At 47.9% G+C, this 26,635-nt stretch overlaps 1 protein-coding gene across 1 annotated transcript; it reads right to left on the bottom strand.

Annotated features, from left to right (window-relative positions):
• Positions 1 to 26,244, bottom strand: Cda (cytidine deaminase). Its single transcript, XM_003471355.4, has 4 exons — positions 26,029 to 26,244; positions 8,609 to 8,720; positions 2,919 to 2,976; positions 1 to 848 (listed from the first exon to the last, which is right to left on the bottom strand). The coding sequence occupies exons 1-4, from the start codon at positions 26,180 to 26,182 to the stop codon at positions 735 to 737; spliced, it is 438 nt and encodes a 145-aa protein (XP_003471403.1). The 5' UTR covers positions 26,183 to 26,244; the 3' UTR covers positions 1 to 734.
• Positions 26,245 to 26,635: the final 391 nt, after the last annotated feature.

The following is a 26,635-nucleotide window of genomic DNA, read 5'->3' as shown; positions in this document are numbered from 1 at the left end:
TGTCAAGCAGAAAAGGTTTATTGTGGCCCCAGTTTTGCAGGTTTTGGTCCGTGATCCATTCATTGGCCGTGCTGTTTTGGGCTTGTGGTGAGGTGCCCGTCACAGTGGGCAGCAAAACCCACTCACCTCAAGGCCAGGAAGGACAAGAGAGGAAGCCAGTGGGACCCACAGGCTCCATCAAGGGCACAGCCCCAGTGGTCTGAGGACCTCCGAATGGTGCCCTGTCCTGGGGGCCAAGCTTGTAATGTGGTCTTGGGGAACATTCCAGATTCGACTACATCATATGGATATTGGCAGTAGGCCCAGCCTAGGGGTCTCTTACCCAGGATCACAGGGACAGGAAACTACAGGACTCAGTTTCCACACCAAATGTGCAGGGTTCCAAGGTGCCCATTTCCTCCCCCAACAGAGGGCATCCAAGTGTCTCTCAAAAGATGAATCACCCCATAACAACAGAGACAAAGAACAAAATGCTTTCTTCTGAATCAGGATGTTCTGTGATGTTTATAATCAGCAAAGTCATCCAGCACAGGGCAGAATCCCGGGCAGCTGCTGGGGAAGCAGGCCAGACTTGGCTTTATAAGGAAAAATCATCTCTGCCCAGCACCAGGAAGGCTGGGACCTGTTTGGCAGGTGTCCCGAAGCTGGCATCTTTCCAAAGGTTTCCTGTGTCAGTCCCTTAAGCACCTGTGGGAACCTAAGCCCTTCTGGCAGTGGGCGTTCTCCAGCCTTCGCTAGATCTTCTGCAGGTCCTCGGGCCCGAAGGACGCAGGCAGCAGCTCCTGGAGTGTTCTGACCACATAAGTGCCATCTGCCTTGGTCATGTACACAGCCCAGTCGGTGCCAAACTAGAAAAGAGATAAAGCTAGGGTGAGGCAGGTAGCGTGGCTGAGGGATTAGGAGGGATCTGGGTTTGAGTCTGGTTTTACTATTTACTGCCTAATGTTTTTCCCCGTGCCTTGGTTTTCTCATCTGTACAATGGGAATAACAATAACTGTGCCTGGAGCTTGCAGGAGGAAGAAATGAAAGAATGCTGGTGCATAGCACGTGGAGAGGTGGCCGTAAATACCCCACTGAGGACTCGATAGGGCTTTGTGAAAAGAGTACTTGGACCTCAGAGCCAGATTGCCGCCTGCTATGACAAATGACAGTAAATAACTACTCCATTTCTTGTTTCTCTCTTATTCCTTACACCAGCAGAAGGGGCACGCCTGCTTTATTACACACTAGATACTGCATTTGCACTGTTTCCTCGCCGAGCCTTGGACACAAAGGTGATTTTTTTTTTTGTCTTTTTCCTTTTTATCAGTACCGGGGATCGAACCCACGACTGCCTGCTTGCAAGGCAGGTGCTTATGCCGCTGAGCTAAATCCCACAAAGGCGATTGTTATACCCATTTTACTGTTGAGGAAACAGAAGCTCAGCAGGTGAAGTCAGCAAAGACAAGCATGTCTCCTGATCTTTCTTCTGCAGTATGGTCACCAGGCAAATGACAGTTACTCGGGGCTCAGTGTCTTGATCTGTGTAGTGGCTTCAGAAATGGAAGAAGTTGCTAAACAGGTAGTAGATGGGGAATTAAATCAGCGGGGACAATGTGGAGAGCCCTAGAGTTGGAGTCAATGGACTCAGGTTCTGCCTAGTTAGGTATGGTGAGCTTTAGGGATGGTTTGTGGGAAGCATCTGTGTGCAGATGCTGGCACATAGTAGGTGCTCAGTTAATGGTGGCCGCTCTGATTGTGTGGCATGGCAGGGACTGTTCAGGCCTGCAGGCTATTTTTCTCCTGTGCTCTGCTTGAATCACTGAGTTATTACCACACATCATCAATCTTCTGGATTTTTCAGAATTGATGTTTTAAGGGAGGGCATTTTTCGGCTTGGCAGGCTGTGCCTGAAGGGATGGATGAAAGCTGAGAGCTGCTGAGTTTCAGCGCCAGGTCTCCGGTCCCCAAGCCTCATGTCTTATTATTTGCATTTTATTTTCCCTTTGCTTTTCCATCGCCTGCTCTCATTTGCCAATATCTCATCTGTTTGGAGAAAAGAGCCATGAGTAGCTGGGCTAAGTTGGGACCTTGGGAGACTTGGCGCTGTGTTGTGGCTTATTGAGGTGACCTTAGACTTTGCTGCTGCCCTGGGCAGCTGTGTCTGCCTCCCTAAAGTGAGATGATTTCCATAGCGTGAACCCGGTGCCTTCAGGGTGGCGTACTGCATTTGGGTCTGGGAAATGCATCCTGCAGACTGTTTGGTTTGCAGTCCTGGCACTGAACAGAGGGAGGCGGAGGTGTGGAAGCCTCCAGCTGCCCTGAAAACCCGAGGCAGAAACACAAAACTGAAACAATCCGCTCTCCTCCAAACACAGCTCCCAAAGCGGGAGCTTTCAAACAACGAGCAGCTGCCATATACAGTTCTGCCCCAGTTGCTTATGATTTTTGCCTGTTGTATCTTAGCCGAGGCATTAATGAATGGACATAGCCGTGTTCCAATAAAACTTTATTTACAAAAACAAGCAACAAGCTAATCTAGGATACTTCCTGCGGCCCTCTGTCATTCTATATTTTCCTACTATTGTTCTCTTCATTCTCAGAAACTCTGCTGCTTGTTTAATTTACTCCCAGTGTTTGTGGTTGGTTCTGCCCTACACACTGAGCTCACAGAGGGCAGAGCCTGGTCTGTCTGGTCCCCAGAGCTGGCTTTATCCCTGACACCCATGACACTCACTTCATAAGTACCTTCTGGACCAAGGAATTGTTCCCAGTGACTGATGCAGGCTTGGGAAGGCTGAGGAGTCGGCCAGCAGTGCAAACAGGACAGGGACTGTGTCTCCTCACCGGCAGCTGGGCATCGCTCCCACAGCCTGGCACACACATTTATCACCAAGCTACATCGTGTTTATGTTCCAAGAAGAAGAGAAGTTCTTACCTCCCTCATCACTTGCCTGCAGGCCCCACATGGTGAGATGAAGTCATCTTGCAAGTCACTGGGGAAGCAGAGAATGGAACTTAGGTCAGTCTGTCCTAAGGCATCGGGACATTTACTAAGAATTGGATGCTGACTCTGCTCCGTCCCCGATCAGGTCAGACCCTGTCAGCAGCTCGTGGTCCACAGACGTGCTGAGAAGAAGGTGACCTGGTGCTTTCTGCACATCACGAGGTGAGGGAGCATGTACTGCCACCCACATTCGGGGGTGCAGGAAAAGCTGTCTCTGGTGTTCAAGAGATAGCTCAGCCCAGATTGTGACACAGACGACTCATTATATTAAACAAAATGCAGGAAGATCACACAATAAGAGGGGGACAAGCCTCACCACCAGAGCGAGGGAGACTATTTTATAGAGGAAATGGCATTTGTCTGTCCCTGTCCTTGGAAGAAATCTAAAGTTCACCTCCTGCCATTTAGCGAGCAACTACTTTACTCTAATGAATGTATTTGACATTCATTATTTTGTTTAGTTTTCAGGGAAGCCTGCATGTCAGAATGGTCATTTTAAGGGTGAGGAAATAGGTTGAGGGGAACGAAGTAACAGAGATGTTATTCAGAGGCCCAGGGTTGTTTTTTTTTTTTTTTTTTTTTTTTTTGAGTTGTGGGCAAAGGAAATAAATAGTGATTGTGCAAAGGTCCTGTGTGTGAATCAAAGAGAAAGTTTGGTTCCTTGCCTCTGACAAAGCCAGGAGAAGAGCTGCTCATAGTTAGAGTTGCCTGAGAGAACTCAGGCAGCCCTCCAACCCTGGTGGGGATGCGACTGCTTACTGAAGAAGACAGGTCCTACCACAGCAGCCTCTGCTCCTGCTGGACCGCCAGAGGTTAAGCCCGCCCCCCACCTTTGCCCTTCTGAACCCAGAGCTTTGCGAGATCTCTGGGACATCATGTGATTTCAATTTGACTTTTTGGCTCATTTTTCATCTTGCTAACTACATGTGACCTAGATTTATTTTAACCCCATCGGAGCCTCATTTCTTTGCCAAAGTGGGTAATAACGTCACCTACTGTGTCTACTGCAAGAGGACAAACACAATGAGATGAAGTATCTGAAAGGCTCTGAGGCCTTTTTTGTCTTTTTTCTTTTTTGTCTTAGGCTCTGAGACCTTTAGAATGCTAGACCCATGTTTGTTCCAGTCTGTACTGTTTTCTGGACACTTATTCCCTCCCGTACATGAGCTCTGTCATAGTTTTAGCCCTTTACCACATACAGTTTGTTATGTGCCATGTGCTCTATGTATTACAGTTAATTTTGCTGTATATGAGCAACAGTTGTTCAAAATCATTTCATATGTGTCTGGAATATGCTAAGCATCCTGGAAAGTGATGCATATGCATCATGACATTTCAGTTAGGAAATATTATGTGCGAGGCACTCTAACTGGTGCTGAGGACATAGAAGTGAACAAAACAGAGGAAATCATTGTGTCCAGGACTTTATAGAGTAGTGAGAGGTGCCGGACAACCAGCAGCCCATCAAACAACTGACGGACTCGACAACCCAGGAACCAACCAACCAGACATTAAACAGAGACGGGCACAGATGCTATGACGGAATAAAAAGCTGAGAAGACCAAGCACAAAGGGGTGCCTTCCTATGTGGGAGCCCTGTCAAAGAGTGGTTCTGCTCTGTGGAAAGCTGGGGTTCTCACTGAGTATGCTTTAAACTTCAGAAGACGAGTCCACAGGAACACAAGAGGGTGGGACTCTCACAATTAGTGGGTGACAGCTGTGGCAGCCAGAGCCCCTTATAAGCCCTTTGGAGGATGGAGTGTAATTTTCCTCTGTCCTATCTGTGTTGACCAAGCGCTTGCCCGAAGATCACCTTGGGGAAAAAAACAACAAAAGCAGTAAGCAGTCCCTGCCTTCAGGCCCTTGCTCACTGCTGGACAGTGCTCTAACGAAGGCTGACCATGGAGGAGGTGCTCAGAGGGGAAATCAGCCTCCCTGCCTTGACCTGTGGGGCCCGGTGTGATCTGGTTCCTGCACAGGCTACTACTTTCCTTTCTCAGTGCTCAGCTAGCCAGTGAACAGCTCTGTGGACAAGGTGACCTATCCTGGGGTCTTGGAGGTGGACAATCACACACATTATCAGGAAGTCGGATTTGGTCCGGGGCTCAGCCATCAAACATCAACAGATGGTGCACACAAGCAGCCACGCTCTGAGAAGAATAAGGGTTTATGTGTACTCTGCACTACTGCAGGGACTGTGCCAGGACCTTACATACATTAGCTCATTTAATCCCCGACAGCCCTGTAAATTATGAGGGGCACACAGGTCTCATCACTTACATGCTCTGACTACTGAATGCTGAAGCAGTTTGCCCAGTAAGTGGCAGAACCTGGAATCTGTGTTCTGTGCTATCAGTATTTCTGCTTGTGGTGACTTAAAGGTATCCTTTCATGAGACCTCGAATAGATCAATTACTAGATTATGCTTTTTCATTTCACAGACACAAAGTCATGCTCAGAGATTCAAGCACATGCCTGAGGTTGACGGTACAGCAGGATTTGAAACCCTGGAGCCTGGGCTTGTAACCATTGACCAACACTCCAAGTGTGAGTTTCAGATCCGGAAGGAGCTGGTTGTGCCAGGAGGAGGCTCCCACATCTCCTCTTCCCTCTCTCTTGCCCTTTGCTCTGTCCTACCTTTCCCTGTATTCGAAGGTTTTCTATATTTTGTGCCGTTTTGGCCTCATCCTGAGGTCAGGCTTTCAGGCAGGAAACCTATTGATTTTGATGAATGCATCGGGGAGCCCAGCAGGACAGATGCATCACTGCAAGCCAAGTCCACTCTGGCTCTGCAGACACCCGCACATCTCCTGGGTACAGTCTCCATCCTTCACGATCCAGAGGGGATTTCTGGCTATGCAGCCTTGCTCCGTATTGAAAAGGCAGTTGGCATTTCCTGCTCATCTTCCAAATCCCTGTTCTCTATTTAATAAACCATTAATGCAATAATGACCCAGTTTCTGGCTCAGGGATGCAGGTGCAGGCTGAATATGCCAAGCAGAGAAGTTGGATGTTGAGAAAAATACAGGCTTTCTGTGATTAAGGACATTTGCTAATCATTGTTAGCAATACCTGCTCATGTTTAAAAGTAGATAATGACCAAGACAAAAATCCTGTCACCTGGAAAATTCTAACAAAGCCAGGTTACTGCACCGTGACCCTTTTGTTGACTTTGCACCGTGATCCTTTTGTTGACTTTGGTATCTCCCTAGAATATAATTATTTTCTTGGATCATCTTGGAAATTGAGTTATTTCTCCCCTTTTCATAAAGTGCAACTCACATCCTGATCTCTGCTCATCTGCACGAAATGTTCCCAGCACAGCTTCATTTATTCTCCAAAGCTGAAAGGAAGCCAGGACAGAGATAGGGCACAGAGATAAGGCTCTGAGAAGTTGGGGGCTTTCTTCCTCTGGCACTGGTCACTCAGACCAGTTACTCTTAACTCTGGTCTGAGTGACCAGTTACAAATAACTCTTGAATAACCTGGAGCTTATTCCGGGACAGACTGCTAAGTTCAGGGTCTCAGAAAAGCCTTGTGGACTCGCGTCTATTGCGTGGTCCTCACTGGCCTCTCTCTGAGCCTCTGAGCTTTCAGCATTCCTGCAGCAAGGGCCTGTAACTCTGGACCAGTAAAGCAGGAATTCACTCATAGTATTTATGACACTATGGTGGCCAAATGTCCCCAAAGACCAACACCTGGTCTCCCATGTCGTCCTTTTGAAGGTGTGCTAAGCACTTCTTATGTCATTCTTCCTAAAACTGCTAACGTGAAAAATGCTTCACACAGAATGCATAAGTGCACACAAAAGGAATTCAACATGCAAAAATTAAATTAGCCCACGGTGCAAAGTCAACAAAAGGGTCATGATGCAGTAACCTGGCTTTGTGGTGGTGCATGCCTGGTCTCCCAGTGCTCTGGGAGGCTGAAGCAGGAGGATGGCTAGTTCAAGCCCAGCCTGGGCAAATTAGTGATCTAGCAAGAACTTGTCTCAAAATTAAAAAAAAATTTTTAAAGGACTGGAAGTGTAGTTCAGTGCAAAGGCCTTGGATTCAGTCCCCAGTACTGCAAGCCAATGGATGGATTGATTGATCGAGCAATCAATTAATCAATTAAATTGATGGATTGGTTGATCAATCAATCAATTAATCAATCAAATTGATGGGTTGATGGGGGTCAAAGTTAGGAAAATAGTTCATTCACACATTTCAATCTTGGAAGTCACTGAGTGTGGAACCAGCACCATCAAGAACCCAGCATGGGGGCTGGGGATTTAGCTCAGCGGCATAAGCGCCTGCCTTGCAGGTGTGTGGTCATGAGTTCGATCCCTGCTACTGATAAAAACGAAAAAGACACACACAAAAAAAGAAGAACCCAGCATGCTTCTCTTGAGGGAAGCCTATAGGAACTAGGATATTTATATCTGGGGCACAAAGAGAATTGGCTGGGATTCCCATTCATCCAGAGGCAGGGCAGGAGTCTGATTAGTCTGAACCATAGTTGGTGATTACATGGCTTGTCTTTGTATCCTGGTTCTGACACTAGAAATCACCATTGGCCGATGAGGGAGCTAGCGTGGATGAGTAGCTCATTCTGGACCCCACATCAGCTCAAGGAAAGTGGGGAAGAGAGTGTCTAGCATCCTGGCACAGCATGGCACAGTGGAATGGGCCCTGAGTGAGTCTCAAAGACCTGGGTTTTTCCCCAGCTCTGCTCTTCAGAGAGCTGTTCAACTTCTCTAGGTCTCAGTTTTCTCAGCTGTAAAATGGGACTAGAGGCAAAGGAGTTTGTGCCAGGTCACTTTCAGGTCCCTCCAGCTACGGGATTCTGTGCTGCCTTTCTGCTGTGTCTCCGGGGGTGTCTGTTGTACTCTGCGTTGTAGCTGGAACACACTGCACTTATCCTTGTGTTAGCATTGCCTTCCATGTTTATCTACTCCATAAGCTCGGAGTCTAGCGAGGGCAGAGTCCATTTGCTATTTATCTCTTTCTGCTCCCTTAGCCCAGGGTCCTGTGCCGTGGACCCTTGAGCTATGACTGGTCTGACAAATGAACAGCTTGGGTTATGACTGAAAGTTTAGTTTTAACTGATGACCAAAATCTTGAGTTAGGACCTGAATGCTGGTTGCATGTGCTTCCAGGTGGTCTCAGATATAGATTTATCCTTTAAGGAGCTTTGGAAGGAACATGACAACATCCTTTCCTGAATGGGATTAATTGAGATATCCTGGACCAGTGTCTCTCTGAGGACACTGAGATCCGCCTGGATACAGGGGAGACTTTCAAGGCTGTGTAGAGGAGTGTGAGCCTCCAATTGACAGCTTGAGTTACAAGCAGCCCGCAGGGAACATTGAATGCATAATTCAAGGGTCAGCTGACCTGGCCCTGGTATTCAACAGTACACAGTAGGGGCTGGAGATTTAGCTCAGCGGCATAAGCACCTGCCGTGCAAGCAGGCAGTCGTGAGTTCAATCCCCAGTACCGATAAAAAGGAAAAAGACAAAAAAAAAAAAAAAAAAAAAAGTACACAGTAGACAGGCATCTGATGCACAAATGGCTGATTGGAGCTTGGGAGATGTTGGTTGAAGCATGTCATCACTGTGACTTGCCTGTCCCACTCACCTGGAGATAGCAATAGCCCTGAAGTCCTTGTGGCCTTCGGAGATGGCCTTCTGGATTGCAGTCCGTTCAGCACAAGTGCCCAGTGGGTAGCAGGCATTTTCTACATTGCACCCTGGGGAGAGAGGAGAGCCTCGTGGTCTGGTCATAAGAGTACTCCTGCTATCTATGTTGTAGGAGATCCCATTCCTAAAGCATTAGAAGACTCCTGGGCCATTGTTCAGCAGCTCTTCCCAAGAAGCCCCCTGTCTGCATTTCCCCATCTCCATCCTGGTGGAGGGGCTGCCAGAGTGGAAGGAAGCTGCCAGTGGGGTGTGTTGCAAAATGACCAAGAAGTTCCTGGGTCACGGATTGCTTGTCTGTTATTTTCTTTTTTTTTTTTTTTTTTTTTTTTTTTTTTTGTCTCCCCATAGATTGGAAGGTGAAAACAGAATGGGGGGGACAGGCTTGGTTTATGTCACAAGAACTGACACAAGACGAAAGAGAAGGAACTTTGAAACTCATAGAACAAAGCTGTCTATTCACCCTACTACTTACTCTGAATTGTGATGTAAGAGAAAAATAGAATTCCTCCATGATTGAATGAATCCCGATACTTCGGGATCTTTTTATTATGGCACTATAACCTACACCTGCTGGGAGATCTCTGTCCTTCCTTTTCCTGATGTGAGATTTTATTGCTGCTCTTCTTTACCTTAAACATTGTTGTGGTGGGCATGAAGTGGGGAGGAGCAGATAATTAACTTTTGGCCCCTTAACCAGTGAGCCACATCTGGACCTGCAATGGGTTGCCTTGCGTCTATGGTTTAGACCTAAATTATGTTCCCTCAAAGTCGTGTGTGTGGATGCGAGACCTGGTTGGAAGAGGTGGCTCATGGGAGGTGTGGCCCAGGAGAGTGTATAATGCTCCTCTCTCTCTATTTCTGCTTCCCAGCTGTCATGAGGTAAGCAGCTTTCCCCCACCATGCCATTTCTCCCTCAGAACCAGCTGACCATTGACTAAGGGGCCCAATACCATGAGCCAAATTAAACCTCTCCTACTTTAAGTTGTGGGTATCAGGTACCTTGTCTCAGTGATGGAAAAACCATACTGCAGATTTTGATCCAAAAGTGGGATTGTTGCTGACTGTACCTGACCATACAGTTTAGAGGCCTCTGGAACTTTTACAGGAGGAGTTTGGAAAGGTCTGGAGATGTTATCTAGAGCAGCCTTAGAATACTGTAAATAGAGATTGAGGAGAGACTCTGGTCAGACCTTGGAAGGTCAGAATACTGATAGGAATCTGGACCATATGGGCCAGCCTCAGGAGGTTTCAGTTAGGAATAAGGAATTAGAATTCAGTTAGAAATTGGGGCTGGAGATTTAGCTCAGCGGCATAAGCACCTGCCTTGCAAGCAGGCAGTCGTGAGTTCGATCCCCAGTACCGATAAAAAGGAAAAAGACAAAAAAAAAAAAAAAAAAAAGAAGAAGAATTTAGTTAGAAATAGGAAGCCAAACTAGTGGTCATTCATGTTACATCCTACAGAAGAATTTGTATACATTGTATCCATGTCCTGACACTTTGTATAAGGCTGAGTTTAATGGTGGTGGACTAAATGATCTGTTGTAAGAAATTTCAAGGCAGACCAATGTCAGGTTGTGGCGTGGATACTGATGGCTACTTTCAGTCATATTTATAGTGAGAATAAGATGAAATAGTAGTGCCAAAAGATGTGAAAAGCTGAGGTTATGGAATGCATGGGTCCTGAAAAGATTAACATTAAAAACAAATCAAGTACTTTACATCAGAACAATAGGAAAGTTGGCTGGAAAGCATCTCAGGAATTGGCCAGACCCATGGCTTTGCAGGTTTAAGAGTAATCTCCTTTGCAAGACTTTTCTTTTGAGAAGACAATCTCAGGGCACTATGCACATTCAGGACCACCGAAAGAGCTGCTTCTTCAAGTTCCATCACTCAGGTGTTCAGAGGTCACTGCAGGCATGATTCAAAGGGGTACAGAGTCAGCTGCAGGTCTTGGCATCATCCATATGGTGCCAGTTTTTCAGGCATGCAAAATCTAAGAGTTGTGGGATCATTAGAGGTTCACATCCAGATTTCTGAAGAAGGCCTTGGAGGCCAGACAAAAATTGTGACAGGGTCGTGGTCTCTTCCAGGAGATCCTTAGGGACGATGCTTGAAGCTATGAGAGTGAATCCAGAGCTACAATAGAGACTCCAGCAAGGTGGAGCTGGAGGATGCGGAATGTCTGCTGAGGAAAACTGTGCATAGTGAGCCTAAGAAATGGGTCACATGGGCTGCAACCTGCAGTTCCACAAAGGTGGGGTCACCCAAGCCCCACACATTTCACCACAGTCTGCCTTAGGGTTAGACAAGGAGCTACAAGATTTAATGTTTTCCCTTATGGGTTTTGGTCTTGCTGTGGCCTGATCCCTTTCTATCTCCTTATTCCTCTATTTTGGAATGGGAATATTTACTCAGACCATTGTACGTTGGAAGCTTTTCATTTTCTTTTGGATTTTCCATAGGGACTCACAGCTAAGTTTGCCTTGAGTCTCAGAAGATACATTGAACTTAAACTTTTCAAAAATGCTGGAACTGCTAAGACTTTGGCAACTCTCAAGATACACTACGTGCATTTTGGATAATAAGATAGACACAACAAGCCTTCTGTGGGCCAAGAGTGGAATATTATGGTTTACATATAAAATGGAGGTGGGACCTGATTAGAAAAAGCAGGTCACGTGGGGCATGACCTAGAAGGGGGCATTCTTGTTCTGGGATCCTCTCTTCTCTGTGTCTGTTTCCTGGATGCCACAAAGTGAGCAGCTTTCCTCTGTTGTACCCTCTATCATGCCATGTCTGCGTTGGAGCCAGCCAACCTTGGTCCTAAACTTCTAAACTGTGAACCAAATTAAATCACTCCTCCTTTAAGAGATAGAAAGGCTGAATAATATACTCCCTTAGGAAAGCAGTAAGTTAGTGCTCTGTGGGGAGAAAGACATACAAAATGCTGGCCAAAGGGGCGGAGAGAGTTAAATGTTTCAGCATCTGCTCTCCCAATAGGCTCCACCTGGCCCATGGCTACCCTGCTGGAAACTACCATTCCCAGCTTTCCTTGAGGCTTCCTGTAGTTCTGAAGTTTTAGCCAATGGGGTGTAAGCAAAAGTGATAGATGTGATAAGCAGCTCCTAGTGACAGTTTTAGGAGACTGCTGCTTGCCTTACACTTCATCTTTCCCTTTCCCAGGGGCTGGGACAAGGATGTGAAGTTGGGCAGTTTGAACTTGGAGATAAAGACACCAGTCAAGGGCTTGCGGGACATCTTAGACAGGGATTCTGATCTCCAGAACAACCTTGCAGAACACAGCAGTGCAGCCCCCCTACCCGGGCTGCAACCCACCTCTCGTCTGCTAGAGGAGAGAGAAACGGACAGCCATCTTGTCTCATCTCTGCATCTCTTCCATTCGCTCCATCTTTTCCTCACCCACTACATGCCCTTTTCTAAATCCGAGTCTTCCCTGGGATTAGGCAATATTGTGCTCCTCCTACATTTGTCAAATTTAAAAACTGGCTAGGGATTTAGCTCAGCGGTATAAGCACCTGCCTGGCAAGCTCGAGGTCATGAGTTCGAGCCCTGGTACCTTTAAAAAAAAATTAAAAACTGGTCATTATCTCCTTATGTATTTTTATATCCTCTGTTATTCTCAGTGGCACATTAAGAGTGGCTAAATGTATCATTTAGTTCATAGTGCTCAGGATCTCAGGCATTCCCGTCTAGGATTGTTAGGTGCCACTCTGTCAAAGCCTACCCTCTCTGGCTGGGTGCTGTAGCTCCAAGTTCCCTGCTGGGATGAAGGCTGGGGTGTTCACAGCTGGGCATGAGATGGCTGTGCGGTGTTTGTTGACGGGTTTGGAATTCTACTTTGTATATACCAGGAGCCAAAGGCAGACTCTACTGAGCTTTGATTACTCTGACGATTTAGCTTCCTGTGTGGTGTAACTCATTTCCCACTACATGATTCAGACAAGTTTGGGTGCATTCAAGGTGACTGGGCCATAGACCCCAGCGTGTAACTGAAGTGAAACTAACATCTTTTCTTCCAAAAACTTGCTGTTGGCTTAAGGCCATCTGACCAATCAGAGACCAATCAGAGATTTTCCCTTTGTGGAAGCTCAGTTCCTGAGAGCGAGTGAGGGCCACCAGGTTTCCATTCATTCTGGAGGACACAAGGACAAAACAATGGCATGCAAGCCAGTGAATGGGAACTGAAATGAGACAGTGACAAAAACCTGGCCAGAGGCACTGAGCCCGAGGCCTGGCCCGCTGGACACCTCCCACAGCACGTTTATATGAGCCTTGTGTAACTCTCCCCTTATCAACTGTAATTCATGTGTATTTCTACCATATGTCGTCACACAGAAATCAGTTACCTCGTGAGAATATAGGACAGAGAGCAACCAGGGAGGTGCTACCTGGAAACCAGTGGTTAACATTTACCAAAGGCTCTGTGTGAGTTACTGATGGAGTCAGAGAGCGTTCCAAGGACAAAGGACAAACTGCCTCAACCCTATTACTCATTAAAAATACAATTGCGTTTTTCTGTTTCCTTTTTTTCAGACAGTCTATGTAGTTCAGACTGTCTTTGAACTCTTTATGTAATCCAGGCTGGCCTCAAACTCTTGGTGTTCCTCCTGCCTCAGCCTCCTGAGTGCTGTGGGATTGCAGGCGTGCACCACTGCATCTGGCTACAACTGCTTTTTGTTCTGAGTCAGAGGTTTAAAAAGCAATTTCTGCTAAAGCCTGTGACTTCCAGTTGGGCCTGAAAATGTCTAGTAAAGAACTAAAGGCAGAATGAAGTTTGACTTTCATTTTTGTATCTTGTACTGCCAGGGTATTCATAACTCCCCACTATTTTCTTTCCTTTTGCTGGATTTTTACCTTTTGAATCTCCCCAGCCCTCATCTTGAAAACATCACCTATTTTATGACTTACAAATTATATAGTTCAGATGACCAGTTAGCGGACCTCAGACAGCGAGTGAATTTTAGCTAAATTCCCAAAAGGCTTCTTCCTCTCCCTTAATTGGTCATAAAAACTATAGAAAAGGAAACAAATGGGTTTATCTCAAGGCACCAAACTGCCTGGTGCCCACATTCTGTGTCATTAACCAGATGTGGCAGAGGGTCTTGTAACATTCCACAGCAGTAATAGTGCTGCAAAGGTGGTATCCATGGAAACCCCCTGACCTCGTGAACTCATACAGGGACTCAGTGGAAGGGAACAAAGGACGCCAGATAGCCAGTAGCCATGAGTTTCAGTGGCAAAAGCTGACCGATACTGCAGTCTGAAATAAACCTCACTGGTTTCTGCAACTTGGTGACCCATGGTTAATTTCTTGAGAATGCCATAACTTTTATCACCTTTCAAACTCTGAGTATAGATGTGATATTTATTTAGAGAAAATGGGCAGAACAAATTTTAATGGCTTTAAATTTATCTACCCTGTCTCATCCTCTTTCAAAATTGAAGATACCAAATTGGCGTGGTGGTGCATCCCAGCACTCGGGAGGCTGAGGCAGGAGGATTGTTGTGAGTTTGAGACCAGCCTGGACTACAAAGTGAACTCAAGGCCAGCCTGAACTGCATAGTAAGACCCTGTCTCAAAAAAAAAAAAAAAAAAAAAGACTGAAGGTACCAAGATAAAAATGCTGTACTACAATAATTTTCAGGATTCATAGGAACATTCAATTATCAGCCTTTACAACATCTAGTTCCCAGAACCACCTCCCTCTCCCCACTGTGAGTGACACCTAAACATCACCAACCACTATCCTGAACTGGTAGCCACCTGAAACCCAGACAGAAACAGAGCCTCACACGGCTGCAACCACCACACACAACATATTCGCTGCGCGGAGACAGAAGCGCCCCTCAAGCCATGAGGATTTCTCTGGAGCTATGAAACCAGGAAGAACTGAGAAATGAGGAGATACCAGTCTGAACTGTTGCTCTGTCCAGTTCCTCTAACTGGGGTCCTCCCCTTATCTTGTCTTTCCCTTCCTTTTTTTTGTACCAGGGATTGAATTTATGACCTAGTATTTGTCAAGCAGGCGCTTACTCTGGCCCCTCCCTGGAGCCACAGCTAAATCCCTGGCCCCTCCCTTCCTTTTTCTTTCTGTTCTGCCCTCCACTGGGTTTGAACCTAGAGTCCTCACACTGAACTATACCCTCACCTCTTTCTTTTATTTTTTATTCTGACACAAGATCTCTCTAAGTTGCGCAGGCTGGGTTTAAACTCTTGATTCTTCTGCCTCAGCCTCCCAGAGTGCTGGGATTACAAGCATGTGCTATCATGCCCAGCTTCTCACTTTCTAATGAAATCTTTGCCTTTGGGGCTGGGGATTTAACTCAGCGGCATAAGCACCTTGCCTTGCAAGCAGGCGGTCGTGAGTTCGATCCCCAGTACCGATTAAAAAAAAAATCTTTGCCTTTATATTCACAGGGCCACCTTAGCTTTAATTTCCATTTCTACTAAAGCAGAGACCCCCCACTAGGGTGACATTATTACTGTGAGGTTCAAATTGGATCTAACTCTCTGGGCCTCCAAGCTGCCTGCCAGTGGGAGCCCCACTGTCTGCAGGGAAGTCATCCCAGCACCCGAGGCTGTCATGAGCAAGCTCAGGATAGGACAAGGAACTTTGCAGGTTCTGCGACAGCTGGTGAGACCTGAAAATTTATAATGGACCCTTCAAGGACGCTGACCATTGAAGTAGAAAACTTTGACCACAGATGTTTATCGGGATTCTCCCACCTAATGTCCTCTGTCTTCTCCTCTCTACTCCTATAAAAGGGACACATTTCTCTTTGTTCAGAGTAGACGGTCTTATGCCTCTCTCTGCCTGCCTGCACCCTGGAGCAATACATTCCATGCCATGTTGTCTTTATGAAGCCTGGTGTTCTCTGCTGCTCCCCCACCCCCAAATGTTACGTATGTTATAATGATGACAGTCCCTTTCCTGCTCAGCTTCTCTGCTTGATCAGTGAAAGCTGAGTGAAAAAGTTTCTCTTCTTCTCCACTTGTCTCCTCAGCCAGGTTCCTGATGTGTACCTGAAATGACTTCTTTAAACACCTCCTTGGCCTGCCTGACCTGCCCACCACCACCACCTTTAATACCTCCTCCCAGTTTCCCTCCTCCTCCGGGATTACGGTCCATTGAGGCCTCACTGTTACTCTAAGCTGCAGCCCTGGCTTCCCCACCCGCCCGCTCCTGTCCCTGACTCAGGCTCAACTCCTCTCCCATTAGATGTGATGCACAGATCCCGGGTTCTGCTCTGTGCTGTTATAGTAAACTGCCAATCTCACAGAAGACCCAGGACATTGTGTGTGTCTGTGCTGGAAACTCAAAAATGTGTCATTTAGAGGAATCTCCCACGATTGTATGTAAAACACCCGGAGGGCCACCAGGTGAGAGGAGAAGTTGTTTCACGAGGGGTCACGCTAAGTGTGTTGTTACCCCAAGAAGCTTTGCAAGAATGGCCCTGGGGCCCTTGGTCCTAGCCACCCTGAAGATTTTGGGTGCTCTTTGAGGACTAACATCCTTACATGTAAAGTGACAATGACAGGATTGAGCCTCAAATGGAGCCACCCATACTGAAGTTCTGTGTTGACAAACACGTTATTGTCCGAGAAATCCAGAGAGGCAGAGGACAGGAAATTTTCCCAAACAGGCCAGTTTCAGCAGGCATGAAAATGAAGCTGGGCCATTTGTGGACTGCAGGACAGAGAACAAGGCCACACCAGGAAGCGAGCCCCCTCTGGAAACCAAAGCCATGCACGGGTTGCCGCCAGTCTGGGGACACCCAGCCCCAGCCCCTTCCAGTGCAGGCTGGCAAATAGGAAGTACCACCCTCACTTCCCCCCATAAGTGTTTGACTGATCCAGAGAAACACAGGCTGTGATGATAGCTATTGGGGTGAAATGCAATTGGATGCCTGCGGTGCTTTGGTGTTTCACTAACACTGCAGGTCTAGGGCCAGTGTCTGATCATAGGTTCAGAGGATAGTGACACACAGTGTGGCATCTGGAGGGGACCTCCTAAGGGTTGTAGCCATTGTTGAGTCCCTATTGTTTGGTTTTGAAATCCTATATCATTTTCATTGTTTTGTTGGGTTGGGTTTTATTCTCTTTTATTTTGTTTGCTTATATTAAATCCAATGGCATTGGCAGCTATTTCAAAGATAGCAAGATATATATTATGGTAGCAATTTTGGATTTACTATTGGCTTGTTTTGAAGTCGTTTATTGCATTCATTACTTTGTTTTTATTCTGTTCTGTTTGATTTTTACTATGTCCAAAGGTATTTGCAGCTATTTTGACGGCAACAAAAGGCATTATGGTAACTATTGTTGATTTTGTAATGTTTTGAAGTCCTGTATCACTTACACTGGTTTGTGATACACTTACTGTTTTATCCTCTTTAAAATAAAATACTAATTTTTAAAAATGAAGCTGTCTTACACACACACACACACAAAACATAATCTGACGTTAACTAATCAGTTATTTTTCTATCACTCTGTCTCTCCGTACACCCTTGCTGCAGGATGGCGAGTGTCTCCCAGAGATCCTTGTGTTGAAGGCCTGGTCTCCCCCAAGTTGGGCTACTGAGAGGTACCGTGGTCCCTTGAGGAGCTGAGGCATTATGGGAGGTGCATGGTGATTGGGAGAGAATTGTAGGAACATGGAATTGTGGGAATGGGGCCTCCTTTCTTGCACTTCCTGGGTCATTAGGGGAGCAGTTTGCACACCAGGTGCTTCTGCCATAATGTGCTGCCCTTGCCAGAGTCCCGAAGCATGGGGCTACTTGATCTTGGATTGGAACCTTGAGAATCATGAGCCAAAACAATTTTTTTGTTTTTATGAGTAAATTGCTTCAGATGTTTTGTTGTAGTCACGTAAAGCTGACTATCACACCACCTTACAAGGAAAGTAGCTTTGAAATGACCTCTGATCTTTGACATTTGTTTCTGCTTTTGTCAGTCTTTACCTATAAAGCCAAGCTCCTCTACCCTGCTCATCAACACAGTCATTCGATTGAACTGAAATGTTGCCCAACTCAGGATCTTTAAGATCTGCAAACTGAATTGCTATAATTTTGTCCTTTGACACCCTATGTGTGCACGGCTCACCTCACTAAGGTCTTTGCTTGAATGTTACCTCCGTAGAGCATCTTCTCTGATTGCCCTGTCTAAAATTGCTTGTTCCCTCTCCTATCTATAACACTCTCCACCCCAATTCCCACTTTAATTTTCTTAGCACTCAACACTGTCCTAATATCTCTATTATCTTGTTCTACCACTCCAGTGTGGACTTCCTGAGGCCAAAGACTTGTCTGTGTCCTGTGTAGCAGTGTGCCCTCAGCCTGGGAGTGAGCGGATCTGGATTACTGTCACAGACTGAATATTGTGTCCCCTCAAATTCACATATCGAGATCCTAACTCTTTGTGTGATGGCATTAGGAGGTGAGAACTTGGAAAGTAATTAGGGTTCGAGACCCTTAAGGGGGAGCCCCCATGATGGGGTTATAAGAAACAGAATCTGATTTTACACTAAGGTGTACACTCTCTCTGCCTTGGAAAGATGACAGGGAATGGAAGAGAGTCCTTATAAGAACTGACCCTGCAGCACATTGATCTTGGGTCTCCTGGCTTCCAGCATTATGAGAAATTGATGTCTGTTGGTTTAAGCCACTTAGTGTCTGTTTTGTTGTTGTTGTTGTTGTTACAGCAGCCTAAACCAATCAAGATGGTACCTTGGTCAAATTTTTGTTGCTAAGACACAGTACCTGACACTCACAGCTGAAACGAGGAGAGGTTTATTTTGGCTTACAATTATAGACCATGGTCAGCTGGATCCAAGGAAGAAAACAGCCTGGCAGAGTGACTGAGCATAGGGAAAGCTGCTCACATCATGGGAGTCAGGAAGCAGAAGGAGAAGGGAGGAAATGGGGAGACATAACGTTCCATGCCATGTACCCAGTGACCCATCTGTTCTGTCCAGACCCCCCAACAACAAGTCAACAACAAGTCAACTAAAAGGTGACTCAAATCACCTTCTGGAAACCTCACCGGAATCACATGGGATTTTGGGAGGACATTCTTGACCTCATCCATAGCAGATGGTTATTGATTACTGAATGAATTTCCTCATTTCTATGCTGGATCTCTGAGTTACAAAGGAATAACTGTATGCAAGGTCTCCTGCAAGTTCAAGTGGAATTCCCCCTCACTGCCCACAAATGGAGGGAAGGGAAGGCCACGCCTCACAATCTCGAGAGATAAGAACATTTTCTTTTGCTTCCCTAAGTCCAGAAAACAGCTCATCACCTATCTAGGAAATCCAGATCATTCCTGGTATCGTTTTTGCTTACTCTGCAATTCGCATGAGAGACAGGCTGGGATGATATCAAATCAGGATCCATAATTATAAGCCAGCACCAGGAACAGTCAGATGAGAACGCTGCTGTCCTTCATGACTGCTGTTTACCAGGCAGCCATGGCTGCCAGGTGCTCTGGGCAAGCTGGCCAAGGTGGGTACTGTTGTAGCCCCATCTTACAGAAGAGAAAGTCTGGGCTGGGGATTTAGCTCAGTAGCACAACTGTAATGTCAACTCTAATGCCTGCCTGGCAAATGTGAAGTCAGTTTATTTTGGTTCCTTCCCTGGGCTCCCTCTTCCCACCTAGAGGTCTTTCCCTCCAAAAAACAAAACAAAACAAAACCGAAAGGCTGAGGCCAGTGGCAGGAAGTCAGGATGCACATGCCAGCCTGTCGGGTGCAGAGAGCTGTTCTTGTTCTCTATGGCCTTTCAGCAAGGCCTTACTTTGTTGCTCAAGGCAGGGCTGGAGTGGGACATTACTCGACCAGCCAGCCAGAGAAGAGTGCGAAATGGGAGGGCTCTGTGCTCACGCTCTGGTTTGAGGACTCCTCATGAGATTAGAGCCGTGGTTAGCACACACAAGCAAGCAAGCACCAGAAGCTTCGGCAGACTTTCTTCCTTCTGTCCTTCCTTCCTAGGGATCACAGAGCCTCATACATGCTAGGCAAGAATTCTACCACTAAGCTACCTTCCCAGGCCAGGTATATACTCCTTTTTTTATTAGTTTGCTTTTGTTTTGCGGTAGTAGGCTTTGAATCAGGGCCTTTGCACTGAGCCACATTCTGTCTTTTTGTAAAAATTTTGTACTTTTGTTTGTTTTTGAGACACTCTTGCTGCGTAGTTCAGGCTGGCCCTGAATTCACTATGTAGTCCAAGCTAGCCTTGAACTCACAGCAATCTTCCTGCCTCAGCCCCTGAGTTCTGGGATTATAGGTGTACATGCCTGGCCTTATTTTGTATTTTGAGACAGGGACTCACTAAGTTTCCCAGGCTAGGCTCAAACTTGTGATCGTCTTGCCTCGGCTTCCCAGAGTGCTAGGATTACACGTGCACACCACCATACCTGGCTGGGAGGATTTCTTAAATCAGGATCAACATCCCATTCCTGGACTTTTTTATTTAATAGGCCCAATATTTCACAGTTCTAACAAGGCTAAGGACCATGGAGCACATTTGAGAATTCCTGGCCTCAAGAAATGTTGTGTCCATGTACTGAACATCATAGTCTAACTCAGCTATGATGTCAAGGGCTTCTGATAAAGCTCATCTTTGTGATGAATCACCTGGAGTGACGGAAGAAAGAACTAATTGCTGATCTCTGGTGGTGGGGAAGAGGGGACAGAGAGCAATGGGTGTGGCTGGGAGAGCAGCCTGGAAATACCAGGGTGGAGGTGCAGGCTTGAGGTCAGTCACCCACTGTGGGGGGAGGGACAGACCTCCAGGTGGGAAGAGGGAGCTCAGGGAAGGAACAGAGACAGCCGTGGCTGGGTTAGGAGAAGGATGATTTAAGGATCAGGATGACTGAAGGGTTAAGCCAAGGCAAGCTGGATCCAGTGATTAACCAGGACATTCTGAAGTCTCTTTATGTGGCTCCCAGAATTTATCATACCCTGCTCTAGCAAAGTGGGTTTTTCCCCCCTAAATTCTGGCTGGAGAGGAGAGGGAGAGGGAGAGGCAAAGGTGAAAGGCCACCATCCTAAGTCACAAAGTGAGGAAGAAAAAGTCTCCCATCCATTGGGTGGTGTCAGCCAAGAGTTGTCAACAGCCACAACCAAGAAAGCCCTGTGTCTGGGCACTGTCCCAAGGCCTTTTCTGATGCTGTAGTGGTCTCACTGCCAGGTGCTCATGGGGCAGGGACATCTCAGGCAGTGTGCCAGGGGTTGGGATGGTCCTCCATGATTTCCCTCTGCCCACCTCCCAGCTGGCATTCCATAAACACCTCGGAGCATCTGCCCACGTGTGAGGCCCGGGCTGACTCCATGTCCCCTGACCTCCCAACCTCCTCCTGTCCTTTCCTAACTCTTTTCTTTGTGTCCTCTGTCCCCTTTCCTCCTGCAGCTCTTCCTTCACTAGAGAGCCCCCCCATCCTCCAAGTCTCCCTTGCTCTCGCCATGAGCCATCACCAATTGTCACCGGGAGGCCGGACACCAGGAGAACGCAGATGACATCTTCATTATCATCCTGTGTGGCTAAGTCCTGAGGAGCCCCAGGCCCTGGCCAGGACGGGAGTAACAGAAGGGAAAAAAATGATTCTTACAAGGTCATGACAGGAAAGCTGTCTTTGCTGCCAGACTTGCTTGGGAATTGGAGGGGCTGCCAGCTGCCTCTGTTGTGGAAACTCCCGGGAGGTGGATCTTTAGTTCAGCAAGAGAAAGTCACAGAACGGGCCACCTGCACTGCTGCAAGCTGTGAACTCATAATGTCTAAATCAGTGATGGCTTTTCGGCCTCCTAACCTTGAATTCACCTCTACTCACACCTCCTTCTGCACTTGGCCCCATTTTCTGTCTCCCAGGAGATCCAGGAACTCTGCTAAACGCCCCACATTTGCTCCCTCTGCTCAGAATTCTTCCTGCCCCTTCCGCATACCATCCTGCAGCACGGTGCAACATCAGAGCCGGGTATTTGGAATCACTGGAATCGAGTTGATCTGCATGGCATCTTATTCGCCATTTGTGGTAACAGACCCACCCACTCCCCAGGGAAGAATGATATGGGGATCAACTGGGCCAACCACATGACCCCACCCGGACAACAGTGATTGGCCCAGGGGCCTGCCTATGAAATGGACCAATCAGAGCTCTTCGCTGGAATTTTCCATCTGCAATCGATGGGAAGAAATTTTCTCCTGTCTGGTTTTGAGACTGTAAGACTGAAAACCAGAAGCTGGCTGCACCTGTTCCCTGATGCCTGGAGAAAAGCCACCTTCAGGATAAAAGGAAAACCAAAAAACAATCCCAAAGGTCACGAGGATAAAGAACGGGATGTTGACAGCGAAGTTCCTGGATTGGTCTGCTCTGAGATGACAGCTACCCTGGCCCACTTTGGCTCTGGTGGTTTCTGTCACCGACAAGAGAAAGCACTTTGACTACCGCATGTGACACTCATTCTCCTCCCACATGACGGACGGGACACTAGTATTGCTCTCTGTCCCTGCCCACCTTGTGCCCAGCACAACCAGCTCTGGCTTCATCACTCCCCACACCCATATGCCGTCTCTTTGTGTCCAAACCTGCCTGGCCCAGCCACCATGCGGTATCTCTCAGATTTTCCTTCCTCTATTCCATCTGCCACAGTCCTGGCCCAAGCCATCCATTCATCTGATCCACCGTCTTTAACCCAGGGCCAGTTGTGGGGCAGGTGACATGCAGACTGGACAAGTCGGTGATGAGAAGAGACATCATCCTGATGCTGACCCCGCTGACCCAGATCTCCTTCAGATGAGCAGTCATCAAACACCACTTTTGTGTTACCCTTCTCCTCAGTAACATTCCTTGATGCTGTTTCCTACCTTATCAGATCTTAACATCTCTGTGTGGCCTTCAAAAGTCCTCCACCGCCTGCCTCCAAACAATGACCCATCAACCCAGCAGCCACTTTCTGTAACATCCTTACTGTATAACAGACACTTAGAAGCTGGACCTGCAGATGCCCAGTGGGTAACCAAAGGTGGAATAAAGCTTGGCATCTCTGTCTTCATTTTTAATATCTATCTCCTTTAGTCCCTTAAAATGTGGGGTCAGATCCCTGCCCAGTTCTACATATAACCATGCCAACACTTGAGGAGTGTCTGTTTTCAATGAGTAATACAAGGATTACTAGCCCTAAGTTTGCCTGGCCAGGTCATTCTCCTTCAAGACCGAAGACACCCAGATGAGAGAACTTAACTAATTTCACAGGGACAGCCAGCTTTTACAACGTCTAGTTCTAGACTCCTTGGAAGGATGCCTAGAAGTCATTGCCCTAAGACTGATTGCCTCACATTCCAGAGCCTCCCAGACCATCTCATGATGAAATTGTCTTCCCAAACAAGAGCAAATGCCCCATGGCTATGAACTGAAATTGTCCCAAAGCAGGAAGTGTCATTTCATCATCGGGACCCAACTGTCCCCTCAACAATGGCTCTTGTGAAATCTACAACTGGTCCAAAACATAATGATAAGGTCATGTATGGTGCCAGCTACACAACCCTCCAACCCAGCTCTGCAAACCCCTCACCCTCACCTTTCTTCCCTCTCCTAGAAAATTCAAGGGTGGAGTCAGCCTCTAGAAGACAAGATCTTGAACTTCTTTATATTTTCCATGGCATGGTCATGCTGAGAAATACTCCTTTCCTGCCTTTTACCTCTGCTTGTGTCCTTGACTAGCATTTTGGGACAGTGACCAAGCCTGGTCTACCGGGACCCCTGGGATCAGAGTCTGACCTAAAATCCCAATGATACTTTCCAACCAGAAACTGTGCCAAGCACTAAATAAGTATTAGCTCATTTAAAGCTTCACAACCAGAGGTGAGTGTCATCATATTTGGTGACTGACACAGCCCAGGCTCCAAGCAGCCAAAATGGACAGACCAGTACTGTCACACTGCGCTGGGATGCCAGCTCCACTCACAGCAATCCTGCAAAGGATTGCTTTAACAAACACGGAAGCTGAGGCTCAGAGGAGTGAAGGTTCTCATCCAGGCTCACATCACAGCCCAGGATTCAAACCCAGGAGCCACTTACTCCAAAGCCTTCAGTTCACCCCTGGGCCTCTCTAAATATTCTCTGCGTGGTTCTTTGGTGACAACAGGCCCTTCTGTGCAATTTCAACAGGCCACACTGCTAATTCACACCCCCCCCCCCCGCTCCGTCCCTTCTGCAATCCACTGAGCTTCTAGCTTCAGCTGTGCAAGAGTGGGACCTTTATGGGGACGGGAACTAAGTCATCTCTGCTCATCATGGCATCTGTAGTATCTGGCACATGAACTGGCAAGTGCCCATTGCATAGATGGCTCCATGGGAGGATGTCCAAGGCATGGGTTTTTCTGGAAGGAGCTGCCAGGTGTCACTTTCAAGGGAAGGTGTGTCTTTTCTTATGTGGATTAAAAAAGAAGAGAAAGACCAGAGTATTGTGTGGCATAAGGGAGCCCTGGCTTTTGAGGGGTGGCATTGTTGTCCCAGTAGGACATCAGTCTTAAAGCTGGAAAACGGGATGGGAGGCAGCCCCCCCTGGACATGCTGTGGCCTGGCATGCTGGACTCTGTCTATCCCCACTCTGGATGTTTCTTCTTCTGCCACTTCAAACTCATTCATCTCGAAGGGCAGCTCCTTCATTCCTTCAATCAGTTCCTCAGCAATAACTGAGTGTCTGTTCTGGGCTAGGCAGGTGCTGGGGACCTGCAGAAGGTGGTCAGTGTTCCAAAGATCCAGGGCACAGCCACTGCCCTTATATGGACAGGCTGTAGCCTGTCCATATGAATGGGCAGCGGTGGCTCTACCTGCTCAGTAGCCCAGGAGGAGTCAGTGGAGGGGTCAGAGCAAGAGTGGGCTTCATGTAGCATCTGGAGAGGATGTGGGAGCTCGTAAAAGAACTAACGGCTGATTCCAGGTTCAGGACTTTGTAACATTGTACATAGCAATGTTGTGGGGCTGATTAATATTCAGTGTTCATCTAAGTCACCGGGCTGACACTCTCTCTCTCTCTCTCTCTCTCTCTCTCTCTCTCTCTCTCTTTCTCTCTCTCTCTCCTTTCTAAAGAATCTTGTTCAGGTTGTTCAGGTTGGCCTTGAACTCACTAGGTAAACCAGGCTGACTTTGAACTTGGAAAAATCCTCCTGCCTCAGCCTCTCAAGTGCTGGGATTACAGGCATGTGCTACCATATCTGGCATCAGGTCTGAGTTTCAGTGTAGCACAAATCCTCAGTGATCCTTTACCACCCATGGAGAGCAGGTTTAAAGTCTAGGAACTCTGTGTCTAGCACCAGCTCTGTGATACGGCCCCTCTCTGAGCCTCAGTTTCTATCTCAGCCTTGCAGGATTGTAAGAGTTCAGTGAATGAGTGCTCCCTTCCTTTTACAAACCAGCGTGCAGTCAAGTTTCCTTTTCCTGCTCAAAGATTATTGAGATCCAGATGACTCATGAAACCATGAACAGAACCGCAAAGGCAGGAGATACAGGAAACACCCTGCTGTCCTGAAGGCCGGTGTTCCACACTTAAGCTTAACAGAAAGAAGTTAGAATAGCCGTTTGGCTGAGATCTTTACTCATTTCTGGAGAGTGCTGCTCCTTGAGCCACGCCCCCAGGCCAGGATGAGCTGCCCTTAGCCCCAGCAAGCCTGGAAGAGAAGCCTAGAGGCAGCTCCCTGCAAACTCAGCTTCCTCCCACCCTCCACTCCAGCTGCTACGGATGCTGGGCACCTAGGAGCCTCCTGGCTTCTGTTCTCCTAGACCCTGTGCTGGGGCTGCAGCTCCCTGGTGATTTCTCCTTTCTTTCTCCACCATCCCCAGCGCTATGAGCTCAGGGAAGACCCCAGAGCAGCCCTGGGCTCCACCACCCACCACCCAGGGCTTCCTTAGGCCCTGGGCAAACCATGTCACCTCTCTTGGCCTCCTTCTTCCTCTATACCTGGGCATACACCTAGGTCAGAGGTCACTGGCAAGGACTTAAGATACAACAGGGAGAAGCTTCCACAGTGCTAGGCACGAGGAGACCAGAGAAGTGATAACTTTGAGGCACCAGCATCGTCACCCACCCCACGATCCTGACTCTGGCCAGTCCTCCAGACTCCTTGTAAACTTCTTTGCCCAGCCCAGTGAGAGTTCCCAGGCGGTCACCATCTCACTGTCATCCCACCGTGAGACAGGAGAGACTGGAGCTGCAGGGCAGGACGCCCGTGAGCAGGGCACAGCGCACGCCCTTCGCTCACCTGGGTACCGGCGTGCGTGTGTCCTCCTCTGACCCCCACCCAGGCTGCCAAAGGAGAGGACTTGGCACCTGCACTTACCAGAGAAGATCAGCCCGTTCCCGGTGAGCAGGGCGGCTCCCACCGGGAAATGGCTGTAGGGGCAGTAAGCGGACTTCTTGGCCTCCTGGGAAGACAGCAGCAGGCGCTGGACGTGCTCAGGCTCCAGCGCGCGCGAGGGACAATCTTGGGCCATGTCGTCTAGGCGGGCGAAGCTGTGGCAATGCGATCTGGCCCGGCTGCTGGCCGGAGCAGGTCTGGGGAAAAAGTAGCTCCTCCCCTGGGGTGTGTCCGGCGGCGCCAGGCCGAAGCGGAGCTCCCAGGCTGGCGGGAGACCTTTGGGATGAGGTCCCCAGAGGAGCGGTCAGGCTTTGGGCCGGTGAGAAAGGCTGTGCTGGTGGGTGTCGCTGTGCCCACACGCGCTCTGCGGTTTGCACTGCCCACACCCTGATGGGCGAGGGGCTGAGGGTCCGAGTCAGAGTGCGTGGGCCAGAGGGTGGGTAGCGCTTTCTTAGAGGTGGCTGTGGGTGCGTTTCTCAGGGAGGAGGCTACTGGGTGGGTAAGGGGAGATCTCAGTGGTCCAGGTTTCAGAAGTGGACAAGCCCTCACTTTCTTGAGTGACTCACTCATTGAAGGAAGGAATGAGGCT

The sequence above is a fragment of the Cavia porcellus genome, unplaced genomic scaffold (genome assembly GCF_034190915.1).
Source record: "Cavia porcellus strain 051 isolate PalLab524CR breed Dunkin Hartley unplaced genomic scaffold, mCavPor4.1 scaffold_25, whole genome shotgun sequence".
Taxonomy (NCBI): Eukaryota; Metazoa; Chordata; class Mammalia; order Rodentia; family Caviidae; genus Cavia; species Cavia porcellus.
This window is presented reverse-complemented; position numbering and strand designations above follow the sequence as displayed.

Excerpts from the sequence above, each read along its gene's own strand:
- Cda (XM_003471355.4), bottom strand. The coding sequence starts at position 26,182 with ATGGCCCAAGATTGTCCCTCGCGCGCGCTGGAGCCTGAGCACGTCCAG. Across the intron at positions 2,977-8,608 it reads AGGGCTATTGCTATCTCCAG|TGACTTGCAAGATGACTTCA; the intron begins GTGAGTGGGACA and ends CTGCTTCCCCAG. Across the intron at positions 849-2,918 it reads GCAGGCAAGTGATGAGGGAG|TTTGGCACCGACTGGGCTGT; the intron begins GTAAGAACTTCT and ends TCTCTTTTCTAG.